The 12,500-nt window shown below is 52.2% G+C and overlaps 1 protein-coding gene across 2 annotated transcripts in view; it reads left to right on the top strand.

Annotated features, from left to right (window-relative positions):
* The window catches only part of si:ch211-250c4.3 (uncharacterized protein LOC100535981 homolog), a 41,723-nt gene that overhangs the window by 3,453 nt on the left and 25,770 nt on the right, over nucleotides 1-12,500 (top strand). For both annotated transcript variants that reach the window (XM_062519871.1, XM_062519870.1), the window contains exon 2: nucleotides 11,828-12,500. This exon is cut by the window's right edge and continues 190 nt beyond it. In XM_062519871.1, the coding sequence (XP_062375855.1) occupies nucleotides 11,828-12,500 (673 nt within the window). The remainder of the gene's footprint in view (nucleotides 1-11,827) is intronic.

The raw sequence follows: 12,500 nt of genomic DNA, 5'->3' as shown, positions 1-12,500 counted from the left end.
AACAGAGTTGGACAGGTCCAGCCCTGATCCACTCCTGCCACCAGATGTGCTGTTGCCGTGGGGACTGTCCCCTCTGGCGGTCCACTGCTGCAAATCACCCAGACAGACCCCCCCCCCACACACACACACACACAGGGACACAGGCAGGAGGCAGGCAGACAGACAGGTAGACTCCAAATCCAACCTTACACACAAACTCTAACCTTACACACACACACGGCCCAAACTCCAACCTTACTCACAAACTCTAACCTTACACACACACACGGCCCGAACTCAAACCTTACACACACACTGTGCCCAAACTCAAACCTTACACACACACTGTGCCCAAACTCCAACCTTACTCACAAACTCTAACCTTACACATAAACTGTTCCCAAACTCCAACCTTACACACAAACTCTAACCTTACACATAAACTGGGCCCAAACTCTAACCTTACACACACACACACACACACACACACACACTGTGCCCAAACTCTAACCTTACACACAAACTCTAACCTTACACATAAACTGGGCCCAAACTCTAACCTTACACACACACACACACACACACACACACACACTGTGCCCAAACTCTAACCTTACACACAAACTCTAACCTTACACATAAACTGGGCCCAAACTCTAACCTTACACACACACACACACACACACACACACACACACTGTGCCCAAACTCTAACCTTACACACAAACTGGGCCCAGAACAGTTTTAACACACTCTATGCAGTCTGAACATCTGTACCTGTATTTCACTTCTGCAAAAAAGGTGAAATATCTCTTTGTAATATCTAGAATAGTCGTAACTCTAGTAATAGCTAACACACACCTCTATTTAATGCCCTTGGAGGTGATTTAATGCCCCCTCCCTCCCCGTGTCCAGAGTGGGGGTAAATGCCCCCCCCCCCCCCCGTGTCCAGAGTGGGGGTAAATGCCCCCCCCCCCCCCCCCATGTCCAGAGGGGGGGTAAAAGCAGCACTGACATGCCCCAGGTGGTGGAGGTGAAGAGCAGCTGTGCACTTTGTCAACAGGTCTGAGACTGTCTTACGCCCGCACTGATAAACGGCACAGTTCTGTTGCCCCGGGGGGGGGGGGGGTAGTTTTGGAAAATCGCCTTCAGAAGTCAGAGGTTAGGGGAGGGGGTGGGGGGGGGGCAGTGGGATGGGGTGTCGTGGTGGAGGTAGTTTTGGAAAATCGCCTTGAGAAGTCTGAGTTGGGGGGGGGGGGGGGTGGGGTTGTTGAGCATGCTCACATTCTTGCGTTATCCACAAGGCGAGGCGAACGGAGCCGCGTGATTGGACAGAACCTCGGCCCCCGTCAGCGGAGCTGATAAAGAGCCTCTGGGAAGTCTCCTTCAGCCTGCGTCCATCTTACAGCCACGAGGTGTGTGTGTGTGTGTGTGTGTGTGTGTGTGTGTGTGTGTGTGTGTGTGTGTGTCTGAGTATGTGGAGGGGGGATCATTGCTTTGTTAGGTCTAGAGTGGAGTGTGTATTTATTTTGCCACTGAGTATTTTATGGTGTCTGTCCGTATTTGTGAGTTTTTCCATGTTTGTCCAGACCTTGTATTACTTTGTACTGTATGTGTGACACACACACAAAAATGTGCAGAAATACATAAATACACTGACCCGAAGAACAGATAGACATTGTATCTATCTGTGCTTTTGTTTCTGTGTTTGTGTTTATCTCTGTGTGTGTGTGTGTGTCTGTGTGTGTGTGTGTGTGTGTGTGTGTTTGTGTGTGTGTGTGTGTGTGTGTGTGTGGATGGCAGTAGCTGTGGTTCACACCTCGTCAACAGTAGAAGCATCTGGGTCTTGTCAGTGCAGTTGATTCGTCACCTCCACTGATGACCACTGACCACAGATGGTGATTGGTCACTCCTCTGCTGACCACAGATGGTGATTGGTCACTAATGACCGCTGACCACAGATGTGATTGGTCATTCCACTGCTGACCATAGATGGTGATTGGTCACTCCGCTGCTGACCATAGTTGGGGACTGGTCACTCATTGGACTCTCTGGAACTCTTAGAAATTAGAATTTAGAACTAAGCCTTTAGACACGTGAGAAATGGCGTTTATTTTGCCTCGTCTCTCGAGGGTTAATGATATGATCATATCTTCCACATGTTTAGTCTACCATTAGCCACGTCTTACTCTTCACACACACATACGCACTTCCTCCTCTCACACTCTTCACACACACACACACACACACACACACACACACACACACACACACACACACACTTCCCCTTCTCACACTCCTCTATTGACAGAGTACTGGATGCCAGAAATACAGGCAGCAGAGCAGTATATTATTTCTGTGGTCAATATTATGATAGAAAGCATTCTTCAGTGTTTTTGTCCTATCGTGCTCTTGCAATAACACCCTGATGCTAAACACCCTTTGTAGTCGCTGATACCCAAGACAGAGGCGCAGGGGGGTGGGGTTAGGATGTGTGTGTCTTTAAAGGCTCTTACGTAAGACCCGCACAAGCTATAGAATATCTTAATAAATGTCCTCCGCTGGACTCAGGCTGCATGAGGACAGCTGCTATTTCAGATCCGTGTGTGTGTGTGTGTGTGTGTGTCCGGTCCCTCTTGAGTTCTGGCCCTCTGTTGCACCTTCAACAAAGTGTTTATCTCCGTACTGAAATGTGATTCTCCTCTGCGGTCCAAGACTGGACTTGGAGGACTTGCGTTGTTATCGGGGAGAAGATCGGCCTATGCTGGACCATTAGCTAACGGCTCGGGTCAGCCACTGGCAGCCTGGTGCTTATAGGCCATTACTCATCTGTGTGTGCGTGTGTGTGTGTGTGTGTGTGCGTGCGTAGGCCATTACTCATCTGTGTGTGTGTGTGTGTGTGTGTGTGTGTGTGTGTGTGTGCGTAGGCCATTACTCATCTGGACATGCTGACAGCGTGTTTTCATAGGAGACACATTACGGCCTAAGAGCACTTGGCCTCTCGTCCCCGACCGACCGGACGACTAGCGAGCTGACTGACCGTCCGTCTGACTGACCAGCCCACCCAGAGTGCTCCTCTCACATTCTCCTCTGCACCACTCCACTCCACGCCACCCCACGTGTGGGTGTGTGTGTGTGTGTGTGTGTGTCCACTCCACTCTGCGTTGCTGCCGTAAAAATAGCAGACCTGTCTCGACCCACACACGACCCCCCTGACCGCTGTCTGCTGGGCAGCTGAGGTCCCTGAAGTGTGTGTGTGCGAGTGTGTGTGTGTGTGTGTGTGCCCTGAGGTCATTTGGCCTTTAGTCTGAGGCCCTCCTGTACCCTTTCAGGGGGCTAACTCAAATAAACCAGGACCCCTTTTCAGTCCTGCTTACGCATGGCTGTGACAGGGGGAGGCAAGCCTTGTGTGTGTGTGTGTGTGTGTGTGTGTGTGTGTGTGTGTGCACGCCATAAAGATGTTTGAACAGTTTGTAAACGCATTCTGGACATTTCTCTCTCGTGTGTGTGTGTGTGTGTGTGTGTGTGTGTGTGCTTTAACAATGTCTGGGCAGTTTGTAAACACATTCTGGAATTTTCTCTCCTTCATCTGTCTCTCTGGTAGATGTGTGTGTGTGTGTGTGTGTGTGTGCCATGAGGATGTTTGAGCAGTTTGTTTCTCTGGTAGGTGTGTGTGTTTGTGTGCCATGAAGATGTTTGAGCAGTTTGTTTCTCTGGTAGGTGTGTGTGTGTGTGTGTGTGTGTGTGTGTGCCATGAAGATGTTTGAGCAGTTTGTTTCTCTGTTAGGTGTGTGTGTGTGTGTGTGTGTGTTGTTTCTCTGGTAGGTGTCTTTACTAGCCTAGAAATGTAATTTGCTGCCGGGGTAGTCTAGCAACTCTTCGCTGACTTGGGAGCAATCACCGAACCAATCACATTGTGTATAGAGTCGGTGGGCGGGGCTTAACATAATGATGACTTACATGACGCGACCAGAAGTTGCGACCGTTAAGCATCCTGCTACTTGAAAGTGTGTGTGTGCGTGTGTGTGTGTGCGAGTAAGCGAGTAATTCCTCTGTGGGCTGTCTGGATTCCCTCTCCATGGTCTTGGCTTATGGAGGCCTCGGTGCGAGACACAGAAACCTGTTGCCGGGGGCAGGCCTGTCAAGCTAATGTTCTGGAAAATAGCTGTTTATGTGCCTGTGTCTGTGTATGTTTACGCCTGTGTGTGAGTGTGTATGTGTTTGTGTGTGTGTGTGTGTGTGTGTGTGTGTGTGTGTTTATGCCTGTGTGTGTGTTGTGTTTATGATGAGTCAGGTAGTCAGTAGGCTACATGACCTCATGTTTTGGTCTTGTGTCTGAAACAGCAGCAACATCTGCTGATGTGTGAGATTGTGGAGGAACGATGACATCACCACCGTTAACGCTACAGCTGAGATTACCCTGTTGTGTGTGTGTGTGTGTGTGTGTGTGTGTGTGTGTGTGTGTGTGTGTGAGAGAGATTACCCTGTTTGTCTGAGCTACAGACGACGCCTGACGTCAGCCTGTAATTAGTGTCAACCTGGATTTAGCAGTTACACACACACACACACACACACACACACACACACACACACATACACACACACACACACACACACATGCACACACCTGGACAACTGAACACTAATGCAGCTTGGCAGCGCTGGCAGACACGGAGCTTGTGGGTATTTACCGCCTCACAGGGCCACATGTGGGCCAGCACAGGGCCAGCACAGGGCCGGATCTCAACCAGAAGTCGACCAGAGGTCCAGAGCCATTGACCATGTGGACAGCTTGCAAAGAATATACACCTTTTGTTGATAACCCAGAAATGTAAAAAAGTATAAATATAGATCCCTTTACTTGAATGATTGTTCTTTGAGTTCATTATCTCCCCTGTAAGAGGAGCTGAAGATGATTGGTAGATGGATCTCAGGCGTTAAAGCAGCCCCATGGCCCTCGTGTGTTCATAAAAAAGCCCTCGTGTGTGTTGTGAAACAGCCCCTCCACCCTCGTGTGTGTGGTGAAGCAGCTCCAAGGCCCTCGTGTGTGTGGTGAAGCAGCTCCAAGGCCCTCGTGTGTGTGGTGAAGCAGCTCCAAGGCCCTCGTGTGTGTGGTGAAGCAGCTCCAAGGCCCTCGTGTGTGTGGTGAAGCAGCTCCAAGGCCCTCGTGTGTGTGGTGAAGCAGCTCCAAGGCCCTCGTGTGTGTGGTGAAGCAGCTCCAAGGCCCTCGTGTGTTCCTCGTGTGTTGGTGAAGCAGCCCCTCCACCCTCTTTTGTGAGGCTGGGGTGTCATGAGAGAAATATGGTTTGAATCAGGAGATATCCAAGCTGCCGCACACATACAGTGTGTAGCGCACACACACACACACACACACACACACCACACATACAGTATGTAGCGTAGCACGACAGGAATGTGTGCAGAACTGAGCTATGATGAGGAGATGAAAAATCTAAAAATCTAAAACTCTCTCTTGAGAGAGGGGGGGGGGGGTGAAGCAGAGGGGCTGCTGACATGTTTATTTTGTGTAGAACGTCACAAGGAATGTGTGCAGAACCGAGCTAAGATGTGGAGAACGTCACTAGTTCCGGGTTCCCAGCAGCATCACATATACAGTAAGAGAGAGTTTATCACGTTTTTATGTCTGGCGCTGTGTAGTGAACGTGTTTCTCCACAAGCCATCTTTCAGCACGCTCTGGAGCTCAGTCTGTGTGTGTGTGTGTGTGTGTGTGTGTGTGTGTGTAGTGAACGTGTTTCTCCACAAGCCATCTTTCAGCACGCTCTGGAGCTCTGGAGCTTTATACAACTCCATGGAGCCGGAGCCCTGAGTTCATCCACTGATGAATAACAGCACACTGTGTGTGTGTGTGTGTGTGTGTGTGTGTGTGTGTGTGTGTGTGAGAGAAGAGTAGAAATGGATGTGGGGTGTCTGTGGCTGTGCTGTGTGTGTGTGTGTGTGTGTGTGTGTGTGTGTGTGTGTGAGAGAAGAGTAGAGATGGATGTGGGGTGTCTGTGGCTGTGCCGTGTGTGTGTGTGTGTGTGTGAGATGGATGTGGGGTGTCTGTGGCTGTGGCTGTGCTGACTAACCTCCATGAAGCATGAGCCCTCTACCGTGTGGTCAGTTTACTTCTACAGGGCGGCCGGAGAGTTGAATCTCCAGTCATCCGTGTGTGTGTGTGTGTGTGTGTGTGTGTGTGTGTGTGTGTGTGCGCGGCTGGAGTTATATCACCGGTCATCCATCTTCTCTCTGCTCTACATCATCAGGCTGAGACTAGTGCTGATGATTGTGTGTGTGTGTGTGTGTGTGTGTGTGTGTGTGTGTGTGTGTGTGTGTGTGTGTGCTGAGTAAGTAACAGTCAAGTGCAGAGGCCGACACCACCAGGCTCTGCTCGCGTAGGCAGAGATACCACGAGCCCCAGAGCATTGACCCCCCCTCCCCCCCCCCCCCCCCCCTCACACCCACACCCTGGACCGCTACCTCCTCCCCACGAGCCCCGCTACTACTGCTAACTCGGAGGGGGAGGAGGAGGAGGAGGAGGAGGAGGAGGAGGAGGAGGAGGATGAGGAGCAGGAGGTCCAGCAGCAGGCTGAGAAATTCCCCAAAACTCTCTGAGTCGTGGCACACACTTACACACGTACACAGATTCTAGCACACACACACAACGCCCCAACACACAAATACACACCCACTCAAATGAATAGACACGTACACACAGACACACACATACACACACATTCCAGGGCTCCATGTTGTGGCGGAGTGTGTGTGTGTGTGTGTGTGTGTGTGTGTGTCTGTGAGAGTGTTTGGTGTGTGTGTGTGTGTGTGTGTGTGTGCTCCATGTTGGGGCGGAGGTCTGTTTGATCCAGGCAGGCAGGGCGCCTGGTCTCTGGGCTGTTAATTGAAAAGCAGAGGGGGTGCTGGCCGCTGCCCCCCCGACACAGGCCTCCGTCAGCACTTGTGCCCCTGCCCCAGCAGAGGGGCGCCCAGGGGCATTAATCCCGCACCAGAGGGGCAACAGGGGCATTAATCCCGCACCAGAGGGGCACTCCCGGGTGACCCCCAAACTGGGTCAGGGGGGAAAGTATGACTCCGGGAATTTGAGGGATGAATGGCACCGCGGTGAACAAGACTGCCATGGAGCCGTCTCCCACGGTTATGTGCTATAGGCAACTCCTCCATAAACCCTCACACACACACACACACACACACACACACACACACACACACACACACACACACACACACACACACACAGACACACTCACACACACACACACACACACACACACACACAGATGTGTTTATCTGCTGGCTCAGTGTGATGTGTAGCAGCGTCCATTAGAGCCGTGTCCATATCAGCAGCTGCCCCACAGCAGCCCCGGCCCAGATAAGACCAATTACGCCATCATCAGCTCCGCTACTGCGGGGGGAGACGCACACACACACACACACACACACACACACACACACGGGCAGACACACACACGCGTCGCACACGGCACACACACACACACACACGCACACGGCACACACACACACACACACACACGCACACACACACACACACACGCACACGGCACACACACACACACACACACACACACGGGCAGACACACACACGCACACGGCACACACACACACACACACACACACACACACACACACGGGCAGACACACACACACACACACGGGCACACACACACACGAGCAGATACGCACACGAGCACACACGGGCACACACACACACACAGGCACACACACGCGGGCAGACACACACACACGGGCAGACACGCGGGTAGTGGGCAGCCCTCGCTCAGAGACTCCCGCCGGGGGTCCGCCAGAGAGCCCAGATGTGCCACCTCCGGGCCAGAACCACTCCAAACCCGGGCCGGAACCACTCCAAACCCGGGCCGGAACCAGAGCCTGTCTGATCCGGTCTCAGCTGTCATCTGGTGGGCCTTATCATGGTAGAGCCGGCTGGCCAGTGGGTGGGTGTGTGGATGTTGCTGTGCTGCACTAAAGTGTTAGAGGAACGTGTGTGTGTGTGTGTGTGTGTGTGTGTTAAAGGAGTGTGTGGCCCCAGACTGCCTGGGCTCCAGGAGCGTATAGCTGGGCTGTGCGCTATCTGCTCATAGACAGGTCAGTCCAAGACAAACACACGGCTCTATAGGTGGCTCACACACACACACACACACACACACACGCTCTGCTCTATAGGCGGAAACCTCGGAGCAGAGCGTTGCCCAGTCACTCAAACGTGACCAGAGGAAGCAGTGAGGAAGCGCTGATATTCAGATGCAGGGGTTCAGATGGCTCTCAGGCTCCTAAATGATATTCAGGTTCAGGGGTTCAGATGGCTCCTAAATGACTGTTCTAGCTGTAAGAGGAATGCTGCGCTGTGATTTGGGTTCAGGTGGCTCCTAAATGATATTCAGGTTCAGGGGTTCAGGTGGCTCCTAAATTACTGTTCTAGCTGTAAGAGGAATGCTAGGCTGTGATTTGAACACAGGGAGTTGTGGAGGGAGTCAGAGCGGAGTGGAAATGTTGTAATACGTTCCATTCCGTATCCCTGCATTCCGTTTTCCTGCAAACAGGAAATGCATTCCCTGGCCACCATCATTCCAGCCTGCTCCAGAGGACGCAGCGGCGAAGCCTCGCGCAGAAATCCTTTCCACATGTGGAGCGCGCGCGGACGAGGAGCGAGAGCCGCCATCGCGCCCAGCACAGTCTAATCTCATTAGGGGAGACGCATGCCTGTCGGCCTGGTCATCCCCTCAAGTTCCACTCTAGCAGTGCGTGTGTGTGTGTGTGTGTGTGAGTGTGTGTGTGTGTGTGTGTGTGAGCCACCTATAGAGGAGACGCATGCCTGTCGGCCTGGTCATCGCCTCCAGCTCCACTCTAGCAGCGTGTGTGTGTGTGTGTGTGTGTGTGAGCCACCTACAGGGGAGACGCATGCCTGTCGGCCTGGTCATCGCCTCCAGCTCCACTCAAGCAGTGTGTGTGTGTGTGTGTGTGTGTGTGTGTGAGCCACCTATAGAGGAGACCCATGCCTATCGGCCTGGTCATCGCCTCGTTCCACTCAAGCAGGAGTGGCCAGTCGTCATGCTGAAGTTCCCTGCACCAGTAAAAAGGCTTCCTGCTGTAGCTGGAGCTGGCTGGAGCAGTAAGATGATGGTCTTGTGATGCGGAGCAATTGGGTCCGCCTTTCCGTGTGTGTGTGTGTGTGTGTGTGTGTGTGTGTGTGTGTGTGTGTGTGTGTGTGTGTGTGTGTGGGTGTGTGTGTGTAGTCATCTCACTGATGGTTGGTCTTGGTCTTGTGAATGATGTGGAGCACATTCCACTCTACACCTCCTCCTGTTTACTCAACTGAATCCACACTATTGGCAACTAGAATGCAAATGCTTCTGTAGCCCCACAAATTTGGCAAAAGATAACACTTCACCTTTATGGAACAAAACCCCCTCTATGTTAGATCAATTCATGACAGAGAAACGTTGTTGAAAAGAAAAGTTTATTTATTTGTCTGTTGAGTCTGATTTGATATTGATGGCCCAGGCTGAAGTGATAGGGTTACCTTGACGCTGTTGAGGAATAAGCCCAGTCGTCTCTGGAGGGTCTGTCAGGAAGTGCCGGACTGCTGCTGTCTGTGTGTGTGTGTGTGTGTACAGTACAGTAGTCTATAGCTCAGGGCCCAGTGACACAGCACAGACTGTAGCCATGTGTATGTGTATGTGTATGTGTATGTGTATGTGTATGTGTATGTGTATGTGTATGTGTATGTGTATGTGTATGTGTACAGTCCAGTAGTCTATAGCTCAGGGCCCAGTGACACAGCACAGACTGTAGTTCCATCAGCTCAGTGGCCACGATAAGGAATCACTACTATTGTTTTCAATGGGCAGCACCCCCCCAGTCTCATGATCTCACGAGACTCAAATACTATCATTGTTTTCGCAGAGCCTGCGTCCCGGCCGAAAACACGGTTATCACAATAGCATTCTCTCTTTCCTCTACAGAAGAAAAATATGGGTGGGCCTCCGTCTGGTGGCTATTATCCGCGCGGGGGCTGAAAAACAAAGGGCTTGATTTCTGTGAAAGGGCTGGATCTGCAACAGGGAGGCGTATAGCCAGACACAGCACACGGCTCTGCAGCCACGTCTGGGTCTGTTACGTGAGCAACTGTAAACAACATTGTTTGGGCCCGTGCGTGGCAGATCTGTTTTGGGACTGTGTTATATCACATGATTTCAATATTTAGGCATTTTTCAAATCCCTCTCTTTCGTGCCATCCTCAAGATGACCTGTTTCCTGGCCAATCAGATGGCACGATCTGTCCCTGCGCCTCACTTCCTGTGCATCAGCACTAAGCTTTCATCACACTCTCCTCCAATCAAAATGCACATCCTGTCAATCAGCCAATCTCCCCGAGAGTGTTTAGAGTTGAAGTGACCACGTAAATCACCGCTCCGATACTGAAGCTCTTAAGGTGCCCGATGATTAACACACAGATTAAACAGAACTGGAACAAAAACAGAACATTTGGCATGAATTTTATTTTGCATGTGTGAAAAACATTTCCTCCCTATTGAAGTCAGGAGGCAGCGAGATTTGAGTTTGGCTTCAAAGCGCGTCTTTAATCTCGCTTTTGAATTAGCACAATATCAGATTAAAACAGCAGGTAGTCCCCCTGTTGTTGGAGCCAGGCCCAACAGGCTCTCACAATGTTGAACTTGAAAAGGGCTTACAACGCCTTTAAACCCTTAATCAATAACACTCTTTCTATTAATGTACTACTTCTCAGATGCTTTAAATGTTTTGTAAAGTAGCGTTCATTATCTACATTAGGAGAGCGTTTAGTGGAATTCACAGGACAGAAGGAGAGGCCAGTGAGGATTGACAGGCGAGACATGCGGGTTTGCCGCCAAGAAAGAGAAGATGTCACATGCCACTGCCCCACATAATAGCATTAGCTGCAGTGGGAGATCAAAGGCGGGCGGGTCAGCGAGCGCTGGGGTGGGAGCTCTGCGGTGGGACGCTGTGGGCAGGTCAGTGAGAGCTGTGCTGGGCACTGCAGGTCAGGGAGAGAGAGTGGGACGCAGGCGGGTCGGGAGAGCTGCAGTGGGACGCCGGCGGGTCAGTTAGCGCTGTGCTGTGGTGGGCACTGCAGGTCAGGGAGAGAGAGTGGGACGGCGGGCAGGTCAGCGAGCGCTGCAGTGGGACGGCGTGCCCTGTCCGCTGCTGAAGAATGCTGCTGGGATCAGATAAGCTCTGGAGCTGCAGCGTGGCCAGTGACAGCAGGTACATCTCCTGCGCTCACCCGGGATGAAAGGGAGGAATATGGAACAGGGGCGGAGGCATCACGGTACCCCCACCCCCAGCCCACCCCCCCAAACGCGCCCCTCTTTCACAAGAGAGCATTTTTGGGATGCCTCTGCATTCACTCTCATTAAAAATATTTCACTCTCCACATTCCTGCAGCAGAAGGAAATCTAATCCGGAGCCAGCAGGGCAGGTATAGAGCCCAGGCCTCTTCTGTGTGCTCTGGATATGCTGCGTGAGAGCGGGAAGGCTGTTGTTCTTAGTGATTCACTCAGGTATTATTCAGATTCAGATTCAACACTGGGCAACTCAGTTTCACAGTACCTGCTCTCAATAAATAGAATAAATAAAGGGTAAAAAGACTAAAATATCATAAATAAAGAAGGCAAATTTCAGCAGTCATAAAAGCACCCACATCACAGGAGACAACACAGAACTGCCAAAGAGTCTGGAGTTTCACAGCGACAGTAAAAAAAAAAGCCAAACAGCCTGACTAATGTTGATGTTTGTCTGTTTTCACCCTTTCAGGAAAAGGTGACGTGTTGTTGGACAGCGAGGTTGTGCTCACCAAGATGAAGGTCCTCAACAGCTTTGAGAAGCTGCTCAGCCTGGAGGACTCGGTGTCCACCCTCTCCTTGTCCGTCTCCGAGCACGGCATGGCCGACTTGTCCAAAGCCACCGAGGTGAGCTCCGTAAAGAGCGCCCCTACTGGTCAGGAGTCCAAAGACGACGACTACCTGTCGGCCATGTTCTCCGACCCCCAGCTGCCGAGGCTCTACAAGTTCGAGTCGGAGGACTCGGGCGTGGAGATGCCCAGCGGCGCCAACTCGCCGTCCACCCCAACCGGGTCCGAGCAGAGCTTTGTGGTGCACAGCCGGGAGTCCTCCTGCGACTCCGGCGCCCTGCCGTCCCCCCTGCCGTCCCCCCTGCCCTCCCAGGAGCCTCTCCTGCTGCTGGGGGACGAGGGCGCTGAGATGCTGGACATGAGCGACATCCATCAGCTGGACGAGACGGCGATCGCCGGGGCGCTGGAGACGGACCTCACCGAGGCGGACGGCCTGGCCGAGGGAGAGGACGAGCAGGAGGCGTCACACTCAGATCTGGAGAGGCCCGAGCACGGCTCCTTGCGGAACTCCGCACAGGTTTGTGAGGCGGAGGAGCAGCGCGTTGAGCAGCGGGCGAGCGCATCAGAAGCGAAAGC

This window comes from Sardina pilchardus, chromosome 18 (genome assembly GCF_963854185.1).
Source record: "Sardina pilchardus chromosome 18, fSarPil1.1, whole genome shotgun sequence".
NCBI classification, from domain to species: domain Eukaryota; kingdom Metazoa; phylum Chordata; class Actinopteri; order Clupeiformes; family Clupeidae; genus Sardina; species Sardina pilchardus.
The sequence above is the reverse complement of the archived record's forward strand: the minus strand, read 5'-3'. Positions and strand labels throughout refer to the sequence as shown.